This window comes from Sceloporus undulatus, chromosome 6, assembly GCF_019175285.1.
Source record: "Sceloporus undulatus isolate JIND9_A2432 ecotype Alabama chromosome 6, SceUnd_v1.1, whole genome shotgun sequence".
Classification (NCBI taxonomy): Eukaryota; Metazoa; Chordata; class Lepidosauria; order Squamata; family Phrynosomatidae; genus Sceloporus; species Sceloporus undulatus.
In genome coordinates this window covers 80568432-80588534 of record NC_056527.1, presented here as the reverse complement: position 1 = coordinate 80588534, position 20103 = coordinate 80568432, and the positions used below count along the sequence as shown (strand labels likewise).

At 39.2% G+C, this 20103-nt stretch overlaps 1 protein-coding gene across 2 annotated transcripts in view; it reads left to right on the top strand.

The window, feature by feature from the left end:
- MAP3K3 (mitogen-activated protein kinase kinase kinase 3) overlaps nt 1–20103 on the top strand; it is a 47842-nt gene that overhangs the window by 19802 nt on the left and 7937 nt on the right. For both annotated transcript variants that reach the window (XM_042473125.1, XM_042473124.1), the window contains exons 3-13: nt 625–714; nt 3929–3969; nt 7180–7279; nt 8307–8420; nt 9727–9847; nt 12587–12720; nt 13385–13458; nt 16384–16451; nt 17021–17113; nt 17783–17974; nt 19590–19738. In XM_042473125.1, coding sequence (XP_042329059.1) covers nt 625–714; nt 3929–3969; nt 7180–7279; nt 8307–8420; nt 9727–9847; nt 12587–12720; nt 13385–13458; nt 16384–16451; nt 17021–17113; nt 17783–17974; nt 19590–19738 — 1176 coding nt within the window. The remainder of the gene's footprint in view (nt 1–624; nt 715–3928; nt 3970–7179; nt 7280–8306; nt 8421–9726; nt 9848–12586; nt 12721–13384; nt 13459–16383; nt 16452–17020; nt 17114–17782; nt 17975–19589; nt 19739–20103) is intronic.

Below are 20103 nucleotides of genomic sequence, written 5' to 3'. Positions count from 1 at the left end.
TCCTATTGGCTGTGCAGGCTAGGATTGGTGGAGCTGCAGTCCAGCAGCATCTGGAAACCACACATTGCCCACCTCTAATTTCAGTCTTGGGATGCATGCCAACATTTATACCTTTCATTTGTGTGGAGGGCGTCTTAGTGAATCCCATATCCAAGTTGCGTTAGAACCAGGAGAAAGGAATTGGATTTGTAACTATTCTATTTGTGATTATTTGTACCGCCTTCACCAGAGAAATTTGCCTGGTGCCAATTTTGACTTTCAGGTACCTGGCAATGCCATTTTAAAAATAAATTACCCATGTGTTCCAACATATTTATGACTTGATTGACAGGTATGGCCACTGTGTGTACGCTTTTGTGAATTTTTATTATATTTTGTACTTTAAATTACATTTCTTCCTGAGAATCTGGTGATGAAATGTGGTCTGTGAATAAGAACCTAAAGAATTCAAAGTAAGAAAAGAGGGCAAGTAATTTTCAGCATCATGCTTTCTACTGGATGAGGAGTTAAGGCTTCACTGCCTATTCTCCTGCCCTCTGTCCAGAACGAAACATCATTGTGAGTCCAACATCCCATTTTCATTTTATAAATGTCATCTTGTGTTTTCTTTTTCTTTTTTTAAAGAAAAAACACAGTACCAGCAACCCAGCTGTCTTGAGCAACCCTGCAATAACAAATCAATGTGTTCAGGCAGGCGAAGACAAACGGGCTCAGGTAAGCAGCCTAGGTACTGTCAGTCAGAAATCAAGAAGTTAATATATATCCTGTGATCTAGAAAAGACAGCATATGAACATATTTTTCTGCTAGTGGCATTCAGTAGTAGTTGAAGTAGTCCAAGTAACTTTTAATTGGAGAGTTTTAAGATGAAAACAAAATTCTTTCAAGCTGTTTGCTCAACGTAGACAGAAATGCAGGCAAATGCAATGTACTGAAAAAAAACTCTACGCTCTTCCATGGTGAAACTAGATATTTAAAATAGAATGCAGGGTTACCAGTCTTGTGTTTCACATCATGGGAAATGTGGAGGTAATGGATGGTTTACTGCAGAAAGCTAGTGGAGGAGTCTGTCTTTTTGCTTTCCTGAGACTTTCAGCCAAGATGATATGAACCAGTTTTACAGCAATCTAGTAATCTTTCCGTGGTACCATAGAGTAGCATAGGGAAGTGCTCTTAATCGGATTCTCTCTCCAATTCATCCAGTACTTCTGATGCAAAAGAATGTAGTGCAGTATTGCTCTCTCTCCAAAGGTTCAAATGTTCCTGGGCCAAGTAGCTATCACCACGTGATCTGTCTTCTCCTGCCTCCTCAGAGGTCACAGAGGAAGATAGAATACAGCTCTTCAGTAGCCTCTGATTTTATCTCATTAAACTTCCATTTCCACTCTACATATGTTGTTAATTTTTAACTTAGAAAAGGATACATACAGCTTCAAGTGGCATATTTTGCATTATGTGTAGTTTCACACTACGTGTGGTTCACACCACAGTCGGTATTATTACATGTGTCATTTCTTCAGAATGCCTAAGACTGTCAAATCTTAGGTTTAGTTTTGACAAAAAGTCTTTATACTGTTTGTTTGTTTGTTCCATTTTTTGTTCCGACTTTCTCCCAGAAAGGCACTCAAGGTGGCTCACAAGATAAAAACATTTCTAAAATGTTACGATAAGAATTTAAAAACAGTTAAAATCATCTGTTTAAAACAGTATAAAATTAACATAAAAACCATAAGCATAATTACCGTATATACTCATCTTTAAGTCAAAAAAATTTATGCCCAAAAATTGACCCCCAAATCCTGGGTCGGCATATAAATGGGTCAGTATGGTAAAGCCAATGATGGCAGCTCATTCAGTAACAAACGCACACACATATACTTTCCTCCCCACTTTCCCTCCATGCCTGGGAATGGGCTGCTGGAAGCAGAGAGAGCGCAGGGCAGTTTTTATTTCTATGGGAGCAACAACTGATCCAGTCACACACACACACACACACATACATACCCTTTCCTCTCCACCTTCCCTAGTCCAGCATTTATACACACACACGCACACTTTCTCTCCTTCCCTACCTTCGTTTCTTTTACGTTTGACTCTCCCCCAACTGACTCTTCACCCATGCCTCCTTCTCACCCTCTGTGAAAAGACAAGCCAGCCGCTGCAGACAACTGTGGATGGGCCAGCAGTAAAGAGCTTCCATTCCAGGGAGAGTCTACTGTAAAAGTAGGTTTTGTGGCAGGATTGAAGAGGCAGAGGGCTGCTTAACCCCACTCCAAGGGAAAAAATGGCTGCAACCAGGGCTCTTTGGAAATTTTGGCAATTAGTATTTAAAGAGATAAAGGAAATAACAGAAACTGACTTAGAATTTTGTCCAAAGACAAGATCTATATATGATAAGATCAACTGCACCCAGGCTATAAAGGATTTAATTACAAATCTATTAACAGCAGCGAGATTACTTATAGCAAAAAAAAGTGAAATGATCAAGGAGATCTACAAATACAAGATTGGTATAAAGAGATATGGCAAATAGCAATTAATGATAAGCTAACTTGCAGAATTAAGGTAAAAGGAATAATAAGTGAAATGATTTTGAAGCAATATGGAAAATATTTATACAAAAGTCTTTAGTCAGCCTGTACTAGGATCTAAGGAACATGCTGTTAGTTGTCCCATGATTTCTTTGCCTACTGTCTTCCATTGGCAATGAAGATAAGGGATGGCAGGAAAAAAATGTTGAATTGTTCCAAGCATTAAGAACTGACATATGTTTGATCCAAAATGAGGCTGCAATCTTGTACCTGCTTACCTGGAAGCAAGCCCCTTTGATCTCAGAAGAATTTGTTGCTGTGTAAGCTCAAAACTGAACTTTCAGTTAATTCCAGTTAAGTCTTGTTGAAACAGATTGGACTTAAATAGGACATGACTGTCTTTATCATTTCAATGAGATTATGGCCTGTTACAGACAGCCCAAATACAGCTGCTTCGAGTCACAGTGGAGGTATGGTGTTTCAATGATGCATGCGTCCTAAGAGTCCAGAGGTCGCACCAAAGCCACGCTCCAGCCCTAAGGACTGGAGCATGGCTTTGGTGTGGCTTCTGGACTCTTAGGATGCATGCATTATTGAAACACCATATCTCCACTGTGACTCGAAGCAGCTTTATTTGGGCTGTCTGTAACAGGCCTATGTGCAGTTATATTTAGTTTGGATTAGCACATTTCCTCTAGTTATGTCTGTAAGTTAGAGTATTTGCGTATACCCCGCTCTTCAGCCACAAAGACTCTCAAGGCAGTTTGTAGATTGTAAACCTGCAGGAAAGGAAAAGTTAATAATCTAAAAAGACATGACACAAAAACAGAAGGAATGGCATTGAGGAAGAGGATCAAGTCCAGCAGATACTGCTGGTTCTTCTCTCCTTCCAAGTCCAGACTGCTAGCGGTTAAGATGGAGGGAGGGCCTTTCAACTTCCTCTGGATTGGCAAAACTGTCAGTTATGTTTTATTTTTTTACAGGTGTTATTTACTGCCTTCATTATTTTATTATACAGTACCCTGAGAATTTTAATATAAGGGGATTATAGATTCTAAACAAATAAATGCTGTTGGAATAGAGGTTTATGGAAGAAGTCACAAGGCAAACGTCATTGGTGGGAATAGATTTAGGATGTAGAAAGTATAAAGATTCCTCTACAAGTTACTTTTATTTATTTTTTTAGTTTGTTTGCACTGAACACATTTGTGTACCACTAGAAAAATAGATTAATTTTGATAGCACAAAGGGATGAAATCTATAACCTGTTGTCATCATGCAACACTATACTCTGGAGATGCTTTGTGATCGTGTCATAGAGAACTGATCATTTTACTGTAAAATGAACAGAAGGAGTTCAAGCATTCATCAAGTAAATTAACTGTATTTTCTTTGGCAGACTGATGTGAGGATAAAGTTTGAACATAATGGGGAAAGGCGGTAAGTATTATCTTTTACATATTTCATAGCATTTCACATCCCCCCCCCCCCCCAAAAAAAATTTGGCTACCTAATCTAAACTACATCTGATTTTGATGAAATGGTTGTTTGTATTTTTGCTAACACATTTAAAATGTACATTACTACCAGAGCATCCAGATTTTTCTCAAAAGGTGAAGATAAGGTATTTGGTATGTGGAGTATCCCCTCAATTATACAGGACCAGCAAGAGCTAGCTCTTCCTAGGAAAGGAATTCCCTTCACTTCCAAACTTATATAAAAGCCAAGTAGAAGTAGCATGCTTAACTGCTTGACAACAGTACTGTCTCATTGCAGCTTAATATATTTTTCTACTTCCCACCCCTTCCATTATCTCCTCTATGTGCTCGACATCTGAAAGCCAGGGACTAGGGATATCCCTTCATGAGATAGGAAGATATCTTAACCTATAGACCTAATACCATACACCCGAGACAGAGTTTTTTCTCTCTTGTTCTTTTTCTTTAGCCCTTACTTTAAATGTAGGTAAAAGTAGTCCATTGGCATGAATGTCTAGTCATAACTGACTGTAGGGGATAGAGCCAGTGTTGTCTGAGGACTACTCTGGTGGTCAGGTGGCCAGCATGACTGCACTCAATGCTGTTACCTTCCCACTGAAGCATATTTAAAAGTAACGATAATGACACTAGTAGGAAATTCCGTCAACTATGGAAGTCTCATAACTGGTATTAATATAATGATTTGAAATTCTCTAATGATATTTCTGTCTTACATAAAATCTAATAAAGAGTAAAAGTTCTGGAAAGGTTCTGCAACCATTGTTAACAAGATGGTGTCAGAGAATGTGATATTCACAGTCCATCACTTTGAGGATATGGTGTAAATACTAAACCCTGTCTCTCTTTGGGAATATGACAGGTGTGTGTGCAAAGAGATGTGATGGGCATGAAGAATACTGTATATACTCATGTATAAGTTTAGAAATTTTAGTTCTGACCCCAAAAACCTGGGTCAGCATCCACAGGTCAGTGTAAGTACTGTACTTTAATTCTTGTTTTAAAAAGGAACCTTCCTCTAGTGAAAGAGAAGAGCGTAATCTGTCATGGAAGCACTGACTCCCATCTTTTCTTTCATCCATCCAGCCTTTAGTATGAACACAAACAGTTATGCCTGCTGGAATTTTGCAGTTTCTTTGGCATTGTTTTCCTTTGCTTCATCCTTTAGATCAGTGGTCCCCAAACTGTGCTTTTTAGGGGATTTTGGACTTCAGCTCCCAGAATCCCAGACTATTGGCCAACATGGCTGGAGGCTTCTGGGAGCTGAAGTCCAAAATCTCTTAAAGGGCACAGTTTGAAGACCACTGCTTTAGATCCTTTGTTACATTGCCCTAAGTTTTACCCTCAACTTATCCTCGGGTCATATCAAAATCTATTATTTTGGTCCCCAAACCTACCCATGAGGTCGACTTGCAGTGCAGTATGTATGATAACGTTCATCCTTCTGTGAATGTTAGCATTTATGATAGGTTTAAGGTATTGTTTTAAGCAGAATTTTAGAACATCCTAATTCTTGGATACCAAAATTTTATGTGCCTATTTTTCAGAGAACTGCTACAGATTTCTAGGCAACCATTCTTTCTCTTCTAAAACAGAATGCCAGTAGACATCATGCAAAATCCTGTGCATGTCTACCAGAAGTAAGCCTCATTGAGTTCAGTAGGACTTACTTCCAAGTAATTACATCTCAGATTACAGTCAGAATAAGGAATGTTTGCATATATTTACAGTAAATAACAATTTACATACCAATCTTTCCTATCAGTTTAGAGAAGGTTACAGCAGATATTCCTAAATATAAATAGTCCTGTTTCTTTGAGGGTCACAGTCTGAGACAAGCAGTTTGAGGAGTAGCAGAAACAACTACAATGAAATAAAGTAAACAGGAGCGTATTTCCTCCTCCCAGATAAACAAAAGCATCCATATCACACCATAAGTAAAGCTCTAAATATGATGGTTGCTCTAGAGATAAAGATTTAAATGAAATTTAAAAACAAGAATCAAGTTTATTTGTCATTCATTGTGGAATTTAGGCATGCAGTATAAACAGCCCTAATCAAGAGGTGAGCGGATGTTTAATAAAATGACTAGATGTCTAATAAAATAATGAGTCGACAGTGACCAAATAGGCGAAGATAGATGCAGCATTCAACAGAAGCACAGAGTTTTGGAATCTACAGTGCAGAGACAAACATCTACTGGCTTTTTTGGTTGTTTTTTGCTTTTTTTCTTGGTGAAGCAGGTGTCTTTGAAATGGCATAGTAGGGGTGCCCAGTAGGGTGTGCAGTGTATGTTTTACATACCCACTGAAATGAAAAGCTCAATTGTACGCAAGTGGTAATTATGTAGCTATGTAGACTTGCTCTCAAAATGCATTGGTATGTGTTTGATTTAGCAGAGTTGCCAGATGTAGCCACAAATATTTAAGCAAGGAATGTTCTGTCTGAAAGTACTCAAATGCATTAAGATTCAAGTGTGTGTTTGTGTGTGTGTGTGTGTGTGTGTGTGTGTGATGTGCTGTTTGTCTTTTATAATGTTGCTGTGATATATAAATATAGTCAAGCTTTATTTAACCAGTGTCGGAGTGCTGGAATTTCATTGGTTCCTTATTAACAACAAGTTTATTGATTAATCAGCTGACCATATCAATATAATACTAAATACAGTTACAAAATTACAACGTATAAAATACAAGATAAAAATATCAAAATCCTTATTAACATGTAGAAAATGCTGTGGTCACTTATTAAAATAACAATAACAAAAATAGTACAGTATAGCTAAATAGTTGGATATAGGAATGTTTTAGTGATCCCCCCCCCTAAAACTTATGTAAATGGAGAACTCATGCTGCAGAACAGGCCCCATAATATCAAGCTACATTTTCACAATCATATACCTCCATATATACATATGTTCATAGGTAGGTGCATACATTCACAAATGTAGACACACAGAGACCATCTATGACTGAAGAGTTCTGTACATCACTCTCCTTTAAAAAGGAATTCCAAATTAAGATATTTATCCTATAGTTAATCAAAGTGTTAGTTAAGTTAAAGTACCTGTGTTTGAGTAAAGTCTCTAAACTACTTTTGTTGCATGCAAAGTTCATTTTGTTTGTACCATTGATGTTTTGCTGTGTCTCTCCAGGATTATTCCTTTTACCCGACCTGTCCGCTATGAAGATGTGCAGCAGAAAGTGAAAACAGCTTTTGGTCAACCATTGGATCTCCATTATATGAATAATGAGGTACTAATTTTTACCGGCTGAAGCTATATAACACTTATTTCCCCCAATTTAAAAAAAATTTTTTTAATGCGGGCCATTTCTAAGGGAATATAGGCCTGTTACAACAGACAGCCCAAATAAAGCTGCTTCGAGTCACAGTGGAGGTATGGTGTTGTCAAATGATCATGCGTCCTAAGAGTCCAGAAGGTCGCACCAAAGCCACGCTCCAGCCAAGGACTGGAGGCATGGCTTTGGTGTGGCTTCTGACTCTTAGCGGCATGCACTATTGAAACACCATACTCCACTGTACTCGAAGCAGCTTTATTTTGGCTGTCTGTAACAGGCCATAGTAATCTTCCTTAATCCTTCTGAATAATCCATACACACTGTGGAGCTTGAATAGACACTGACTGGAATATAGGTAAGCTTTTCAAATGGAGTGCTAGTTATGTTAACACAGATGCCAAAATAAGAGCCATTCCATGGAAATGAATCTTAGAATTTTCTGTTCAACATGTTTATTGGCTCCCTTTTAAACTGACATATGAGATTTACAACATGAGGTGGTGCAATTCTTCTAAATTAACTGTACAAGGTTGTTGTAAAGATTACAGTGAAATAATACATAGGAACAACTCTGAATACTCGAAAGTGCTGAAAATGTTTTATAATGTTAATTTCACCTCTCCCCTCTTACTACATTTTTTAAAATAAAATCAAACACAAACCAGAGACAATTTTACATGTTTTGCAAATAACTGTTTATGGAAAAACATGTAGATGCCATCTGTGCCAAGAAGGTGATTACAGGAATGTTCCCTGTATAGAATGAATATAATCTGAAATATATCATGATATACATATTATAGGCTGACCATAGCCTGAGGTGAAGCATTTTTTAAGTAGGTCTTTCAAGAATTATATACCATAAAGCAGTGAAGAGTGTGTACAAATGTGTTGTGCTCTCTCACTATTTCAGCTTCTTGGTGCTGGGAAGAATTCAAATTGTAATGCATTCCTACTAATTGACTGTGCTCTTGTTTTGCAGTTATCTATTCCCTTGAAAAGTCAAGATGACCTTGACAAGGCAGTAGATCTTTTGGACCGAAGCTCACATGTGAAAAGCCTTAGAATATTGCTGCTATCTCAAGACAGAAACCATGTGAGTAAAATCACAGTGTTATGATGTTGACTGCAAATCTTTTCCAGTTATTAAGCAATACAGTGATTCCTAGATTAAGTATGAGGAACCTTTTTCAAACCAAAAACAAAATTGGCCACAACAATCATACCAACAGTGTGTGGGCCACATTCCAAAGTAGATAGTGCCACCACACTGTTAATATATGGCCTTTGATATGATTGCCCAGCCCCATTCAACACATACACTTATTTTTTCACTCTTACACACACTCATAGGCACATTGTAATCAAGTCTCATTGCAACTGATAAAAGATAGTGTTGGGCAAGCAGTGTTGGGTTAGCCCTTCTCTTTTTACCAGTGTATCCCAAATACCCCTCATGCAACAACTGGGCTTTTAAAGCTGCCTTTGACAGTCATTGAAACTTTTTAAACCCTATCTTCAGGGAGGAGAGGAAGAGGGGAAACCCCTATCATCAATTACTGGTCATTATAGAGGCAGCTGGAAAGCTGGCAGGCCAGATGTGAATCTGCAATAGGATAGAGATTACCTATCTCACTCACTCACAGTGAGTTGGGTTTCTGCCCTTCTGTAATCAAAGCAAAAACAAACATTTCCACAAGAGCAAGTCTTTAGTAAGAACTACAGTTCCCTATTTTGTACAGATTTCCCGGTGATCTTGAAATTGTCAAAAGTTATCTCATTGCAGAAATGGGAAAATTGTTCAAAGACCTTCGGGGGGGGGGACCAAGAAAGGGGCTTCTCAAGTGTCCATAAACCCTGACAAGGAGAATTATCCTTCCCAGTCTTATTCTCCAGAGTGCTATTTTCTGGCTTCCCGCTGTCTCAGAGAAGCAGTGGGAGGCCTGAAAATGGCAGGGAGGATGAAGAACGGGCACGTGTGTGACTCTTCTGCCTTCTCCCTCGACCGTGTCTCTGAAGATGTCAGCCACAGATGCTGGTGAAACGTCTTCCAGAACATGGCCAAATAGCCCCAAAACCCCACAAAAAACTATGGATTCCAGCCGTGAAAGCCTTCAACTTCACTTCAGCTCAAGACTTCCACAGTAATGAAAACCAGAGCTTTTGTCCAGCCCAGAGCTGACATCTTCCACTGATTACAGTTCTGTATGACTAAAACATACAGAACAAATGCAGATAACCTTTCATACCATATTTTTTAATTGCAACTTAAAATCTCTGTCCTGTTTTTCCTGGGATACCTAGCATTGTGTTTATTTGAAGTAATAATTAGACCCTTAATTTGAATTCCTAAAATCACATTTTTCTCTCTCTTTTTCTCTCTCTATGCATGTTTTCCACAGAGCAGTTCATCATCCCATTCTAGAATGCCAAAGCAAGTCAGAATCAAAACATCCCAGTCTGTGGGAGATGTGAGCACTGCTTACCAGCCACCTGAAACCAGAAGCAGGCACCTCTCCATCAGTGAGTACTAGTGATCTAAAAGCTACAGTTTGGGTACATAAATTCAGCTGTACAAATAAAATTCAGTCCTGCAAATCACTTTGGGTTGTGACCTTATGGATTCTGTGCATTTTCTCATTTTTTTAAAAAGGTGACTCAAAAGTATGCTGGCTGTTTGACTTCTGTCTTTGTCTCTCTGCTCACTCCCACTTTCTCACACATTCTCTCTTTTTCTCCCCTGTTTCTCTGGATGTTCCAACCTGATAAGGCAAAGCCCCACTTCCAGCAATTTTTTTTCCTATTATTTTTACATACTTCTCAAGGGGGAGGCTCTGTCATCCTTGTCATCTGTAGATGTGCTTCATGACAAAAATGTCAAATTCTCCATCTGAAAGGTTTTCCCCTCATTTTTAATTTTCAAAGGGCTTACATTAGCTTGGTTATTGATTCATTCCAAAGTGAGGTTTCTTAGCTTTTTGCTTCCTCTACTATCCAGTAGATGGTGCAAGTGTATTGCTCCCAGTATATAGAAAGTGAATAATTCCCTCAGCATATTATTGACTTCATTTAATGTTGGTAATCATCTACTCTTTTAAGGTTATATATGCATGATTCTCTGGGTTGTTTTTAAATCTGAAAATTAATATTCCTTCATAGAAACAACTCTGTACTTAAGATGGCTATTATTATTATTATTATTATTATTATTATTTATAAAGCGCTGTAAATTTGCACAGCACTGTACATAGAATGGATAAAATCTATGTGGCTAGGTTTTTCAATGTTCTCACAACGTAACACATGTTCTCACTAAAACATTCTGTTTACCATAAAATCAAACCATATGTCTGTCTGGCTGTGTATAGTGGCTCTAGTAGTATAAATATGAGATGGTTCCATTATGCTATCAACATATTGTGATGTCGAAGGTTTCATGGCCAGCATCCATAGTTTTTTGTGGACATTTCGGCTATGTGGCCATGTTCTAGAAGAGTTTATTCCTGACGTTTCGCCGGCATTTGTGGCTGGCATCTTCAGACAATGCTAGCATGGAAGAGAGCCCCACTATTGGCATCTCTTTCATGCCCACCTCCATCTGGTCAGCCATGTCTTCTAGCAACCAACTCCTCCCAGATGTGAGATGTGAGACCTCTGGCTTCTCTTTCCCTTTCACAAGCACAGGCTGTTCCATTGGCATTGATTTTGAGAGGAAGAACCCAACGGCAGTCTCTTCCTTCTATTCCTGTCCTGCATTCTGATGTATTCATGGGCAGGCACCCCCTCTTCTCATTCTCCAAGCTCTGACTCTGAAGTCTCCAACTTCAATTCATCCCTTGCTCCTAAGAATAGCTAAGGCTTTGGAACTGGATATTCAGCAGCTTCCTGCCACAAGATTTTTGTCATGTTGACTTCAAAGCTCATCCTCCAGTGGCTGTTCCATTCCTGCCTGCTTTGAGGATGTTGCTAAATGCTCTTGGAAGTCACCTTCATCAATTCCACCAACATCCTGACTTACTGGCAACCTGTATCAGGTCCAAAATTCCAATTATGCTGTGCTTGTCAAACATCTATTGCCAAACTCAGCCATTGTGGAGGAAGCTACCTCCAAACTATTAGGTAAACAACACTCAACCCTGGAGACGAAGGACACAAGCTTGATTCTTTGGCTCATAAAGCCTATTCTGCTGTGGTGCTCTTACTTTGCATAGCTAACTATCAGGCTTGTTACACCAACAATACCTATGGGAGAAGTTTGCCCCACTTCTTCAAAGGCTGTCTGAGGCAGATGAAGATTGCTTCTGCTTTCTGCCTTGAAGTTTATAACTTGTCCACCCAACAAATCCCTACAGCTCAGCTTGCGGCTGATTGTACTGCAAAGGCTCTTGCTAGGGCCATTGCTTTGAGCATCAGTGCTTGGGTTCGTTCTTTAGGTCTCCCTGCTGAAGCTAGGACCATCATTGAGGACCTCCAATTCAACAAAGAGGGCCTTTTTCATGTTGCCACAGATGAGAAATTGGAGCACATTCAACAAATGAGAACCGCTGCCAAGAAATATGGTTTTCAACAGTCCTCACATCAGCACAAGCAAAAGTCTTTTTGGGTCCATTGATCCTCCTCTAACTCTGCCTCATTATTTATAATGATTTGAAGGAATTGAAAAGTGTCATCCAGCCACCTTCATCATATGAATCTTCCCTTGAGAAGAAGAATATCTAGCTCAGGTGTAGTTCTCTGGCTAAAGCTCTAGTAAGCAACTTGCTATTCCTCTGTACCCCACCCATCCCACCCTGTTTTTTCCAAGTTTCACTCCAACAAACTCAAAAATCATAGGAAAGTGCCTCACACAATATGTTGTTAATAGTTCTTTACATGTTGTCTTTACCTGTGGTATTTTCTACACATTATTTCACTGACTTACTGATACTCATTGTGAAGGTGCCTCAGTGGAAAGGGGTTAAGCTATAAATCTATCTTTCACAAGCCATTTTGATACCTATGAGATTATTCAAACCAGCTGAAGTACTCGGATACTAATTTCCATTCAAGCCACATTCCTAATATCTCTAGTATCTAGTCCTGCATTTTTCTCTGTTAGCCAGAGGTACTAGCACTTGATCATAGCCGCCACATTTCCCTTATTGTACAGTACATGCATACTGAGTTTTGATAGGAGTATTGAAAGAACAGAAGAACACAACCAGCTCTTTTCCTTTCAGATGCCCTTGACCATGTGCATCCTTTTAATTTTAAAACCCTCAGGTTCTCAAAATACCGGTCGAAGTTCACCCCCTCCAGGGTATGTCCCAGAGAGGCAGCAGCGAATTGCTCGTCAGGGGTCTTATACCAGCATCAACAGTGAAGGAGAATTCATCCCAGAAACCAGTGATCAGTGTGTAAGTTTGAAATTTAAAAGAATAAAAGGAAGCAGAACCAGTGATAACTTCTAATCTTCTCAACTGCGCTCTTCATCTTCAGTTGTTATGCACTTATATGGAGTCAAATGACTGATCATTTAGCTCCCATTTGTCTCTAGTCTATATGAAAGGCATGCAGCTGTGGTGGGGCAGGGATACACTTTTGTCCCTGTGATGACCTACAACTGTTCTTAATCAAAAATCATATTTCTGGGTTTTAGAGCAAGGTTGGAGGACATTTAAACCTGATTCACCACTCCTAGAAACAGCCAGAAGCAACAGTTGTATATTGGAGGAAGTATTGGTGGAAGGGTGTTTATTTCCCTGAGAAGTGGTTTTACTCCAATAGATTTTCATTTTGAATGAGGGATGCAGGGATCTGGGAGGGTGTAAAATTGGGGCTGCAGGTATCCAAGTTTATGAAATGCTGTAAGACAATACAGGTGCACAGGTTATGTGATGCTAATGTTAGAGGGTATATTATATCCCCATAATCAGGGTCTCTGACAAAGGTGGGTCAGGATCCTAGAACATAATCAGAGGACTTTAGTGACGTGGTGGTTACTTGCATTCTCAGTGTTTTTGTATTGTATTTTTAATACTGGCCAGATTCATCTTTAATTTCTTTGGCCTTCTCTTATAGATGCTGGATCCTTTAAGTAGCACTGAAAACTCTATATCTGGGAGTTGTCAGTCCTTGAGCCAATCAGGAGACAGGTATGGACCTGGATGTGTTTGGAATACATTATTTTCCTGTTCAGTATCTGATTAGCATATGGGAGTTTCTGTGGAATATTGCCTATAATGAGATTGGCAGGGACTCTGGGTGGGTGTTTTGGTGCCTCCCCCCAACTTGTTTTGTTTTCATAAGCCCTTCTCTACGTCTACATCTGTTATTTGCTCCTGGCACCTGTGTTAGCTGATTTCTAGGGGCTGCTGAATGTGAAATTGTGGATGAATGGGCAGACAATGCTCTCTCATTTGTTGTTGTGTGCCTGCAAGTCATTTTCAGTTTATGGCTTATTTCAATTTATTCCAACAAGATTTATTTAAAGAAGGTTTGCCTTTCTCTGAGGCTGAGAGTATGTGACTTCCCAAGGTCACCAAGTGGGTTTCATTGCCGAGCTGGGAATCAAACCCTGGTCTCCAGAGACGTAGTTCAATGCCCAAATTATTATGCCACACTGGCTCCCATATCCCTATAGAATCCATTTCCCCAGTGTGTAAATACTGAGCAATAAAAAGCTAATAGAAGCGGAAGCAAAAGCTAAAACTCAGAATCTAGAATAAACGTGATATTTAACATTTAACTTGCATGTGCGGCTTGGCCAGAAACATATAGAGAAAAATGGAAATGGATAGAAGTACTGATGACAGAAGCATGGATGATGAAGGTTGCTGAGATGACCCAAATTTCTAAACTAACTTGGGTTCTATAGGATCAGCCAATTGATGACTTTTTGAAAGTCTGGAAACCAATTATGGACTTTTTGAGCAAGAAGAATTCTAATGATGCACTGATTTGTGGGTTTGGTTATTAGTAATCTTAATTAAGTATGTTTACTTAGATCTGTAATGGTAGATCAACACTGTCAGCCTTCCATATCCACAGATTCTGCATCCATGGATTCAAGCATCCACAGCTTGGAAAAAAAAATCCAAAAAGCAACCCTTGGTTTTTCTGTTTTATATAAGGGATACCATTTTACTACACTGTTGTATATAACAGGACTTGAGCATTCATGGATTTTGTTTCCACAGGGGTAGGATCCTGGAACCAAACCACAGCAGCTATCAAAGACTCACTATATATATTTGGGATGGGGTGGAGTTGTTTTTCATTACAGCTTAAAATTGGGGATCAGAGTCATTTTGTTTTTCAGTTTTAGTTACTTAGTGGCTGTACAGACAGCCCATGCAGGGGCAGCTCTGTGCTGCTCCTGAATGGGCTGGGTTGGGGATGCAGCAGCTGCACACCACACCCCCAACCTGGTGCAAATAGGAGCTGCGAAACCTGGCTCCTATTTGCGCCCTAGAACAGGCGTCATAACACCGCAGCACGGCCTTCATGCACAACACCATGTAAGCGCTGTGCACAAGCAATGTCATCGTGCTGCGCCCCATCTGTACAGGTGCATGCCAAAATGGTACCCAGGGTGCATGATAGAGTTGCTGAGCCCTAGTCCGCAATTAGGCCAGCACAAAATACCAGTCTGTACCGGGCCTGAGTCTTTAGGATGTTAGTTAATTTATGTTTACTGCTTTATTTTAGATTTTTGGTATACTGTTTAGTATTGTTTAATCTTAGCTTAGGCCCAAAACACTCTGCAGAAATAATCCAATTTGACACCAGTTTATCTGCCCTGGATCATTGCTAGAGAATTCTGGGAACTAGTTTTGTGAGATGTTGGGCCTTCTCTGTCAGAGAGCTCTGGTCCCACAGTAAAGTACAATTCCCAGGATTCCCTAGCACTGAGCCAGGGCCGTTAAAGCAGTCTGAAACTGCATTATTTCTGCAGTGTGTTTTAGACCTTAGTCTTAATTTTAGTTTTATATACAGTAGAGTCTCGATTATCTGACATAAATTGGCGGGCTGATAGTGGGATAGCCAAAAATGTTGAATAATCCAGAGGGTCCAAGAAAAGCCTTGAAATCACTGTGAATTGCAAACATATTGAAGTTTGATTGCAGTAACAGTAAAAGTAATGTTGCAGTAAGGTTATAGTAACAACTGGGGGGTGTGTCTGGGGTGCAGAAATGCCTACAGCCATGCCCCCAAACAGCCGCGACATTGGATAATCCGGAATGTCGGATGACTGAAGGATGACTAATCAAGACTCTACTGTATATGTACTGGTATATGTATGTAATATTGCTTTTCTTTCTTTTCTTTCTGTGTTTCTTGTGTTGAATGTGAAATAGGTTGTTTGTTTTTAAATCTGTAAAAATTATATATTAAAAGAAAATAAAAAAGAGAAATACATAGAGAGAAAAATGAGATTGCCTCTAGTAGGGCTCTTTGTCATTTCTTGAGCACTTGTGGCTTCACTGTAATGAAAAGTAAAGCCATCCTGTGGTGGTCATGAACCCTGATCCCCTCAGTTAAGGGAGACCTCTGATGACAGCTATCATCCTCCATGATTCAGTCTTTCCAAAGCAGTAGTCCTAGAGAAGTGTCTGAGGAGAAGGATACCTAGCATACATACCTGTTACTCTTAATCTTTGTATTTGGACAGTTATGTCTCCTGAATTACCAATAGCCATGATTGATGGTATTGAAAGCCACAGTGAATTACAGGAAAACTTGCAGAATCAGGCTTTCTCTTATCATGGGTTTCTGTGATAAAACTAGACATGAAAACAGATTGGAATACATCCCAATAATTTAAATGGTTTTTATTAGTATAATATGATGAAGACCTATATTAGACATTGCAAAAATTCCTAGAATGCTACACTTAATGCAAAGACACTACTGTAATTTGTTAAGATTTATGTTGCCCAGCCTGTTTCTAAGCTTAGGGAGCAGGTTTCATTTTGAATCATATTATATTGTGTCATAGGTGATTCCTATCTCTGTTGTTAGATACAAAATTGAATTATCTTCTCCCCTAATTTCCAACCTGATTTCCCTCTAAACAGCCTTTCCTTCCGAAAATCCTGCATGTCCAGGGCTCAGAGTTTCCCGGACAATAGACAAGACTTCTCAGGTATGTCAAGGGTTGGATTTGATGGTTGTTAGGAAGTGTGAGAAGATAAGAAACTTCCTTGTTGTTCTCTGCTATACACTTACCTTATATTTTTCCTATAGATTCTGATTAAAGAATGATGTTTTGAAATATACAGGTACACATACACAAACCCATGGTATTCCCCCCCCCCCCGAATATGTGTGAGAGATTATTTGGGGGGAGGGGTGACTATTTGTGTGAAAGTGTGTATGAGTATGTGTGAACATGGAGAGAACTTGCCCCACAGTCTAGCTTTGTCCTACACACTGACATTTCTCCTGAAATACTTGAAGGGAAAAGGGATTCCCGTCCCTTAAACTAGATAGATCAGGACATTTTGCATGGTCTCAGCCAGTTTCTAGCTTTAAAATAGATCACATAGAGAGTGTGCATCTCCTCTTAAGGTTTTTATAAATCTCTTTCAGTGATACTCACTTATTCCTCCACTCCATCACAGGATCTCCACTAAAGGAATGTATTTTTTTTCTGAAAGCAGCTCCTAATGTGTATACTTCATAAAGTACTACCTTGTTTTGTGTCTATCCTAGATCGTGAGAATCAAATCTATGAAAAAGCAGAAAAAGGTGGAACATACCCTCGACGTTACCATGTCTCCATGCAACATAAAGATTACAATGATGGTGAGTGTACTCCTGCTTCAGTAAGGCAACCTCCTTTTCTTGACAGAATGACCATTTCATGTTTCTAAGGGAACTGTCTGCTTCCTCCGTTACCAGACCACTCTTCTGCTCTTCCCACTCTTCTTGAAACTGTATAGGGGAACTAAAATAAAGCGGGCAAAAGATTATAAGTGAGAAGAGGACATTTCTGCTTTCTCTTTTCCTGTAGGGAAAGGTTGGAGAAAATAAAGGGAAGGGTGATGGAAAGTAGGATCATGTTATATTATTCCTGACTACGGGAGTGATATAAAGAGATGAATGTAATGTATATTGAAAATAAGCATTGCTGTATCCTGACAAGAAAGTGCTGGGAGTCTTGTCAGGAAATCAAATTAATTTAGGGAATGAATCTCTGAGTAAAATACTTTTAAGCATAAGAATGGTTTCGCCTTTTACATATACACACTGGAAAACTTAGTTGTTGGCTTCTTTGCCGCAGGGTTGTCCGAAGTAACTTAGTTTTTACTTTGCCTTCACATAAGCAAAAGACCACAGCAGCTTTTATGTCTGCAGATCTTTTCTCACTATCCCTCAGTGCTGTCTCTCCATACTTTTTTTTTCCTTCTAGCATTAGAACTTTTTTATTTCCAAACCTAACTTTTCTTTTTCTGAAACTTGCTAACTCTGCAGGCCGAAGGACATTTCCCCGCATTCGACGGCATCAGGGCAACCTCTTCACACTGGTGCCATCAAGCCGGTCATTGAGCACCAATGGGGAGAATCTGGGCTTGACAGTGCAGTATCTAGATCCTCGTGGACGCTTGCGAAGTGCTGACAGTGAAAATGCTCTCACTGTGCAGGAGAGGAACATCCCAACCAAATGTAAGCAAACAGTCCAAGATTTAGGAGAAGAAACAGCAGAGCTAACAGTGATTTGCCAATGTATTCAAGATGAATCAAAGCAAGCGTGCACTAATCAGCCTTAATCAGATCTTGTGATGACCATTGGCATACAGGGCTACAGCACTGGAGAATGCTTGATCTTGCATCTGTTGTAGACATATGTCACGCTCACATTCAAAATCCATGTTTTCGCTTGAAGAGTGCTGTCAAGGTTTTGATTTTCTTCTAAATTTTCCTTGCCTCTTTCTGGTGGCCTTCCTCTGGCTTCTAAGAATTAGAAGCAAGCATCCTGAACGTGCTATCTTTTTGCTTGTAAGAAGCTGAGGAGCTTATCTACACTTACTCGGGAGTAAGCTCCATTGATCTCAAGAAGTCTTCTGAATAGACATGCACCCTTGAATACAGTGTATTCAGTGTATATCCATTACAGTGTACAGTGGACCCTTGTTATACACTGGGGTTTGGTTCCAAGATCCCCCATGTATAACAAAATCCGTGTATGCTCAAGTCCCATTAAATATAATGAAATAGCAAAATGGTGTCCCTAATAAAAAATGGAAAATCAAGGTAAATGTATACTTTTTTGGAACATTTTCAAACCGTGTATGCTTAAATCTGTGTATAAAAAATCCGTGTATAAGAAGGACCGACTGTATATCCATTCTGGACCTCCTCACCACATAAGGCAAATACCACTTATGCTCTAGACCCATTGAAAACATTTATTTATATATTTTTAAGACTTTGTAATTAATAAAAATATGGGGGGAAAAAAAGAAAAAATGGGGCTTATGCATGTGGTGCAGCGTGAGCACCACAGGCCCATGCACCATTGCCTGTTCCATCATGCAGCTTTCAACGCAAGCTGAAAGCTGCATATAGCGCGTGCATATGATGTGGGCGCACCGTATTTGAATCATACAGTATTGATATTTTTGAGGCTGCAGTCCTGTCCCCGCTGGCTTGGGAGAATGTTTAATATGACAGTATTACACACTAGGTCTTTTTAAATGTTGCATTTTATGTTTTGAAAGTAGTAACATAAGTTTAGTGTTTGATATAAAAAGTAAGTATTGTATATATTTCAATTTTACCCCCATATTTTTCTGGAATAAAAACCAAGGGAACATGGTTCTAGTTTCAACATGTAAAGAAATTTGTATCTCTGGCTAGGTCTGTTTGTTGCTTTAATTCATGATAATTAAGGAGTATAGGAATAGAATTGCTGTTTACCAGTTTTAAGCTGAACAAAAGGAAATACCATTTGGCCACGCTTATAAATTTTCCAGGGGCTTTGGGATGACCCATAAGTCAAATTATACGGAGACCCTATTGGTATGTTTTAGCTGTTCCTATGTTCTTATAAACTGGAAAGGAGTGTGGCAAAAACTGATAACATTGTCCTAATGTCATCCTAAGCAGAATTATAGTAAAACAGCTATGTATTAAGGGACATATTTTATATACTGCACTTCAACTCTGTAACCTGGAGACTAGAAGCATTTCTTCTCTCTTGCTCATTTTGTTCTAAATAGTTACTGTTGACATTTCAAGAATACCCTTGTAAACAGAGAATGGCTATTGTTCTTTACAGCTCCAAGTGCTCCCATCAACTGGAGAAGGGGGAAACTTTTAGGACAAGGTGCCTTTGGTCGTGTGTACTTATGCTACGATGTGGATACAGGTAGAGAACTTGCAGCTAAGCAAGTCCAATTTGACCCAGACAGCCCTGAAACAAGCAAGGTACATATGTAACTAAAATGTCATAACCATCAAAGTGCTTCCACATCTTCCTCTGCTAACTAGCTTTAAACCAGGCAGGGTATGCTAATCCTGCTTTGTTTGGGCACTGTAAACCATAATATCTTACTTTGAATATTACATGAACATCCGTGGGGTGGTGAAGAAGAAATGGAGATGCTGTGTATGCCAGTACAATGCTAGTTCAATATAATTCATGGGTTAATACTACCACAGGAGTTTTTGTTTATTTTTATCATTTTTCATAAGCAAGCAAGCAATGTTTATTGATTAGCCCATAGGACGTCTCAAAATAACACAAAAGAGAGCAGAACACACTATAAAATTCTATAGAAATTCTATAAAAA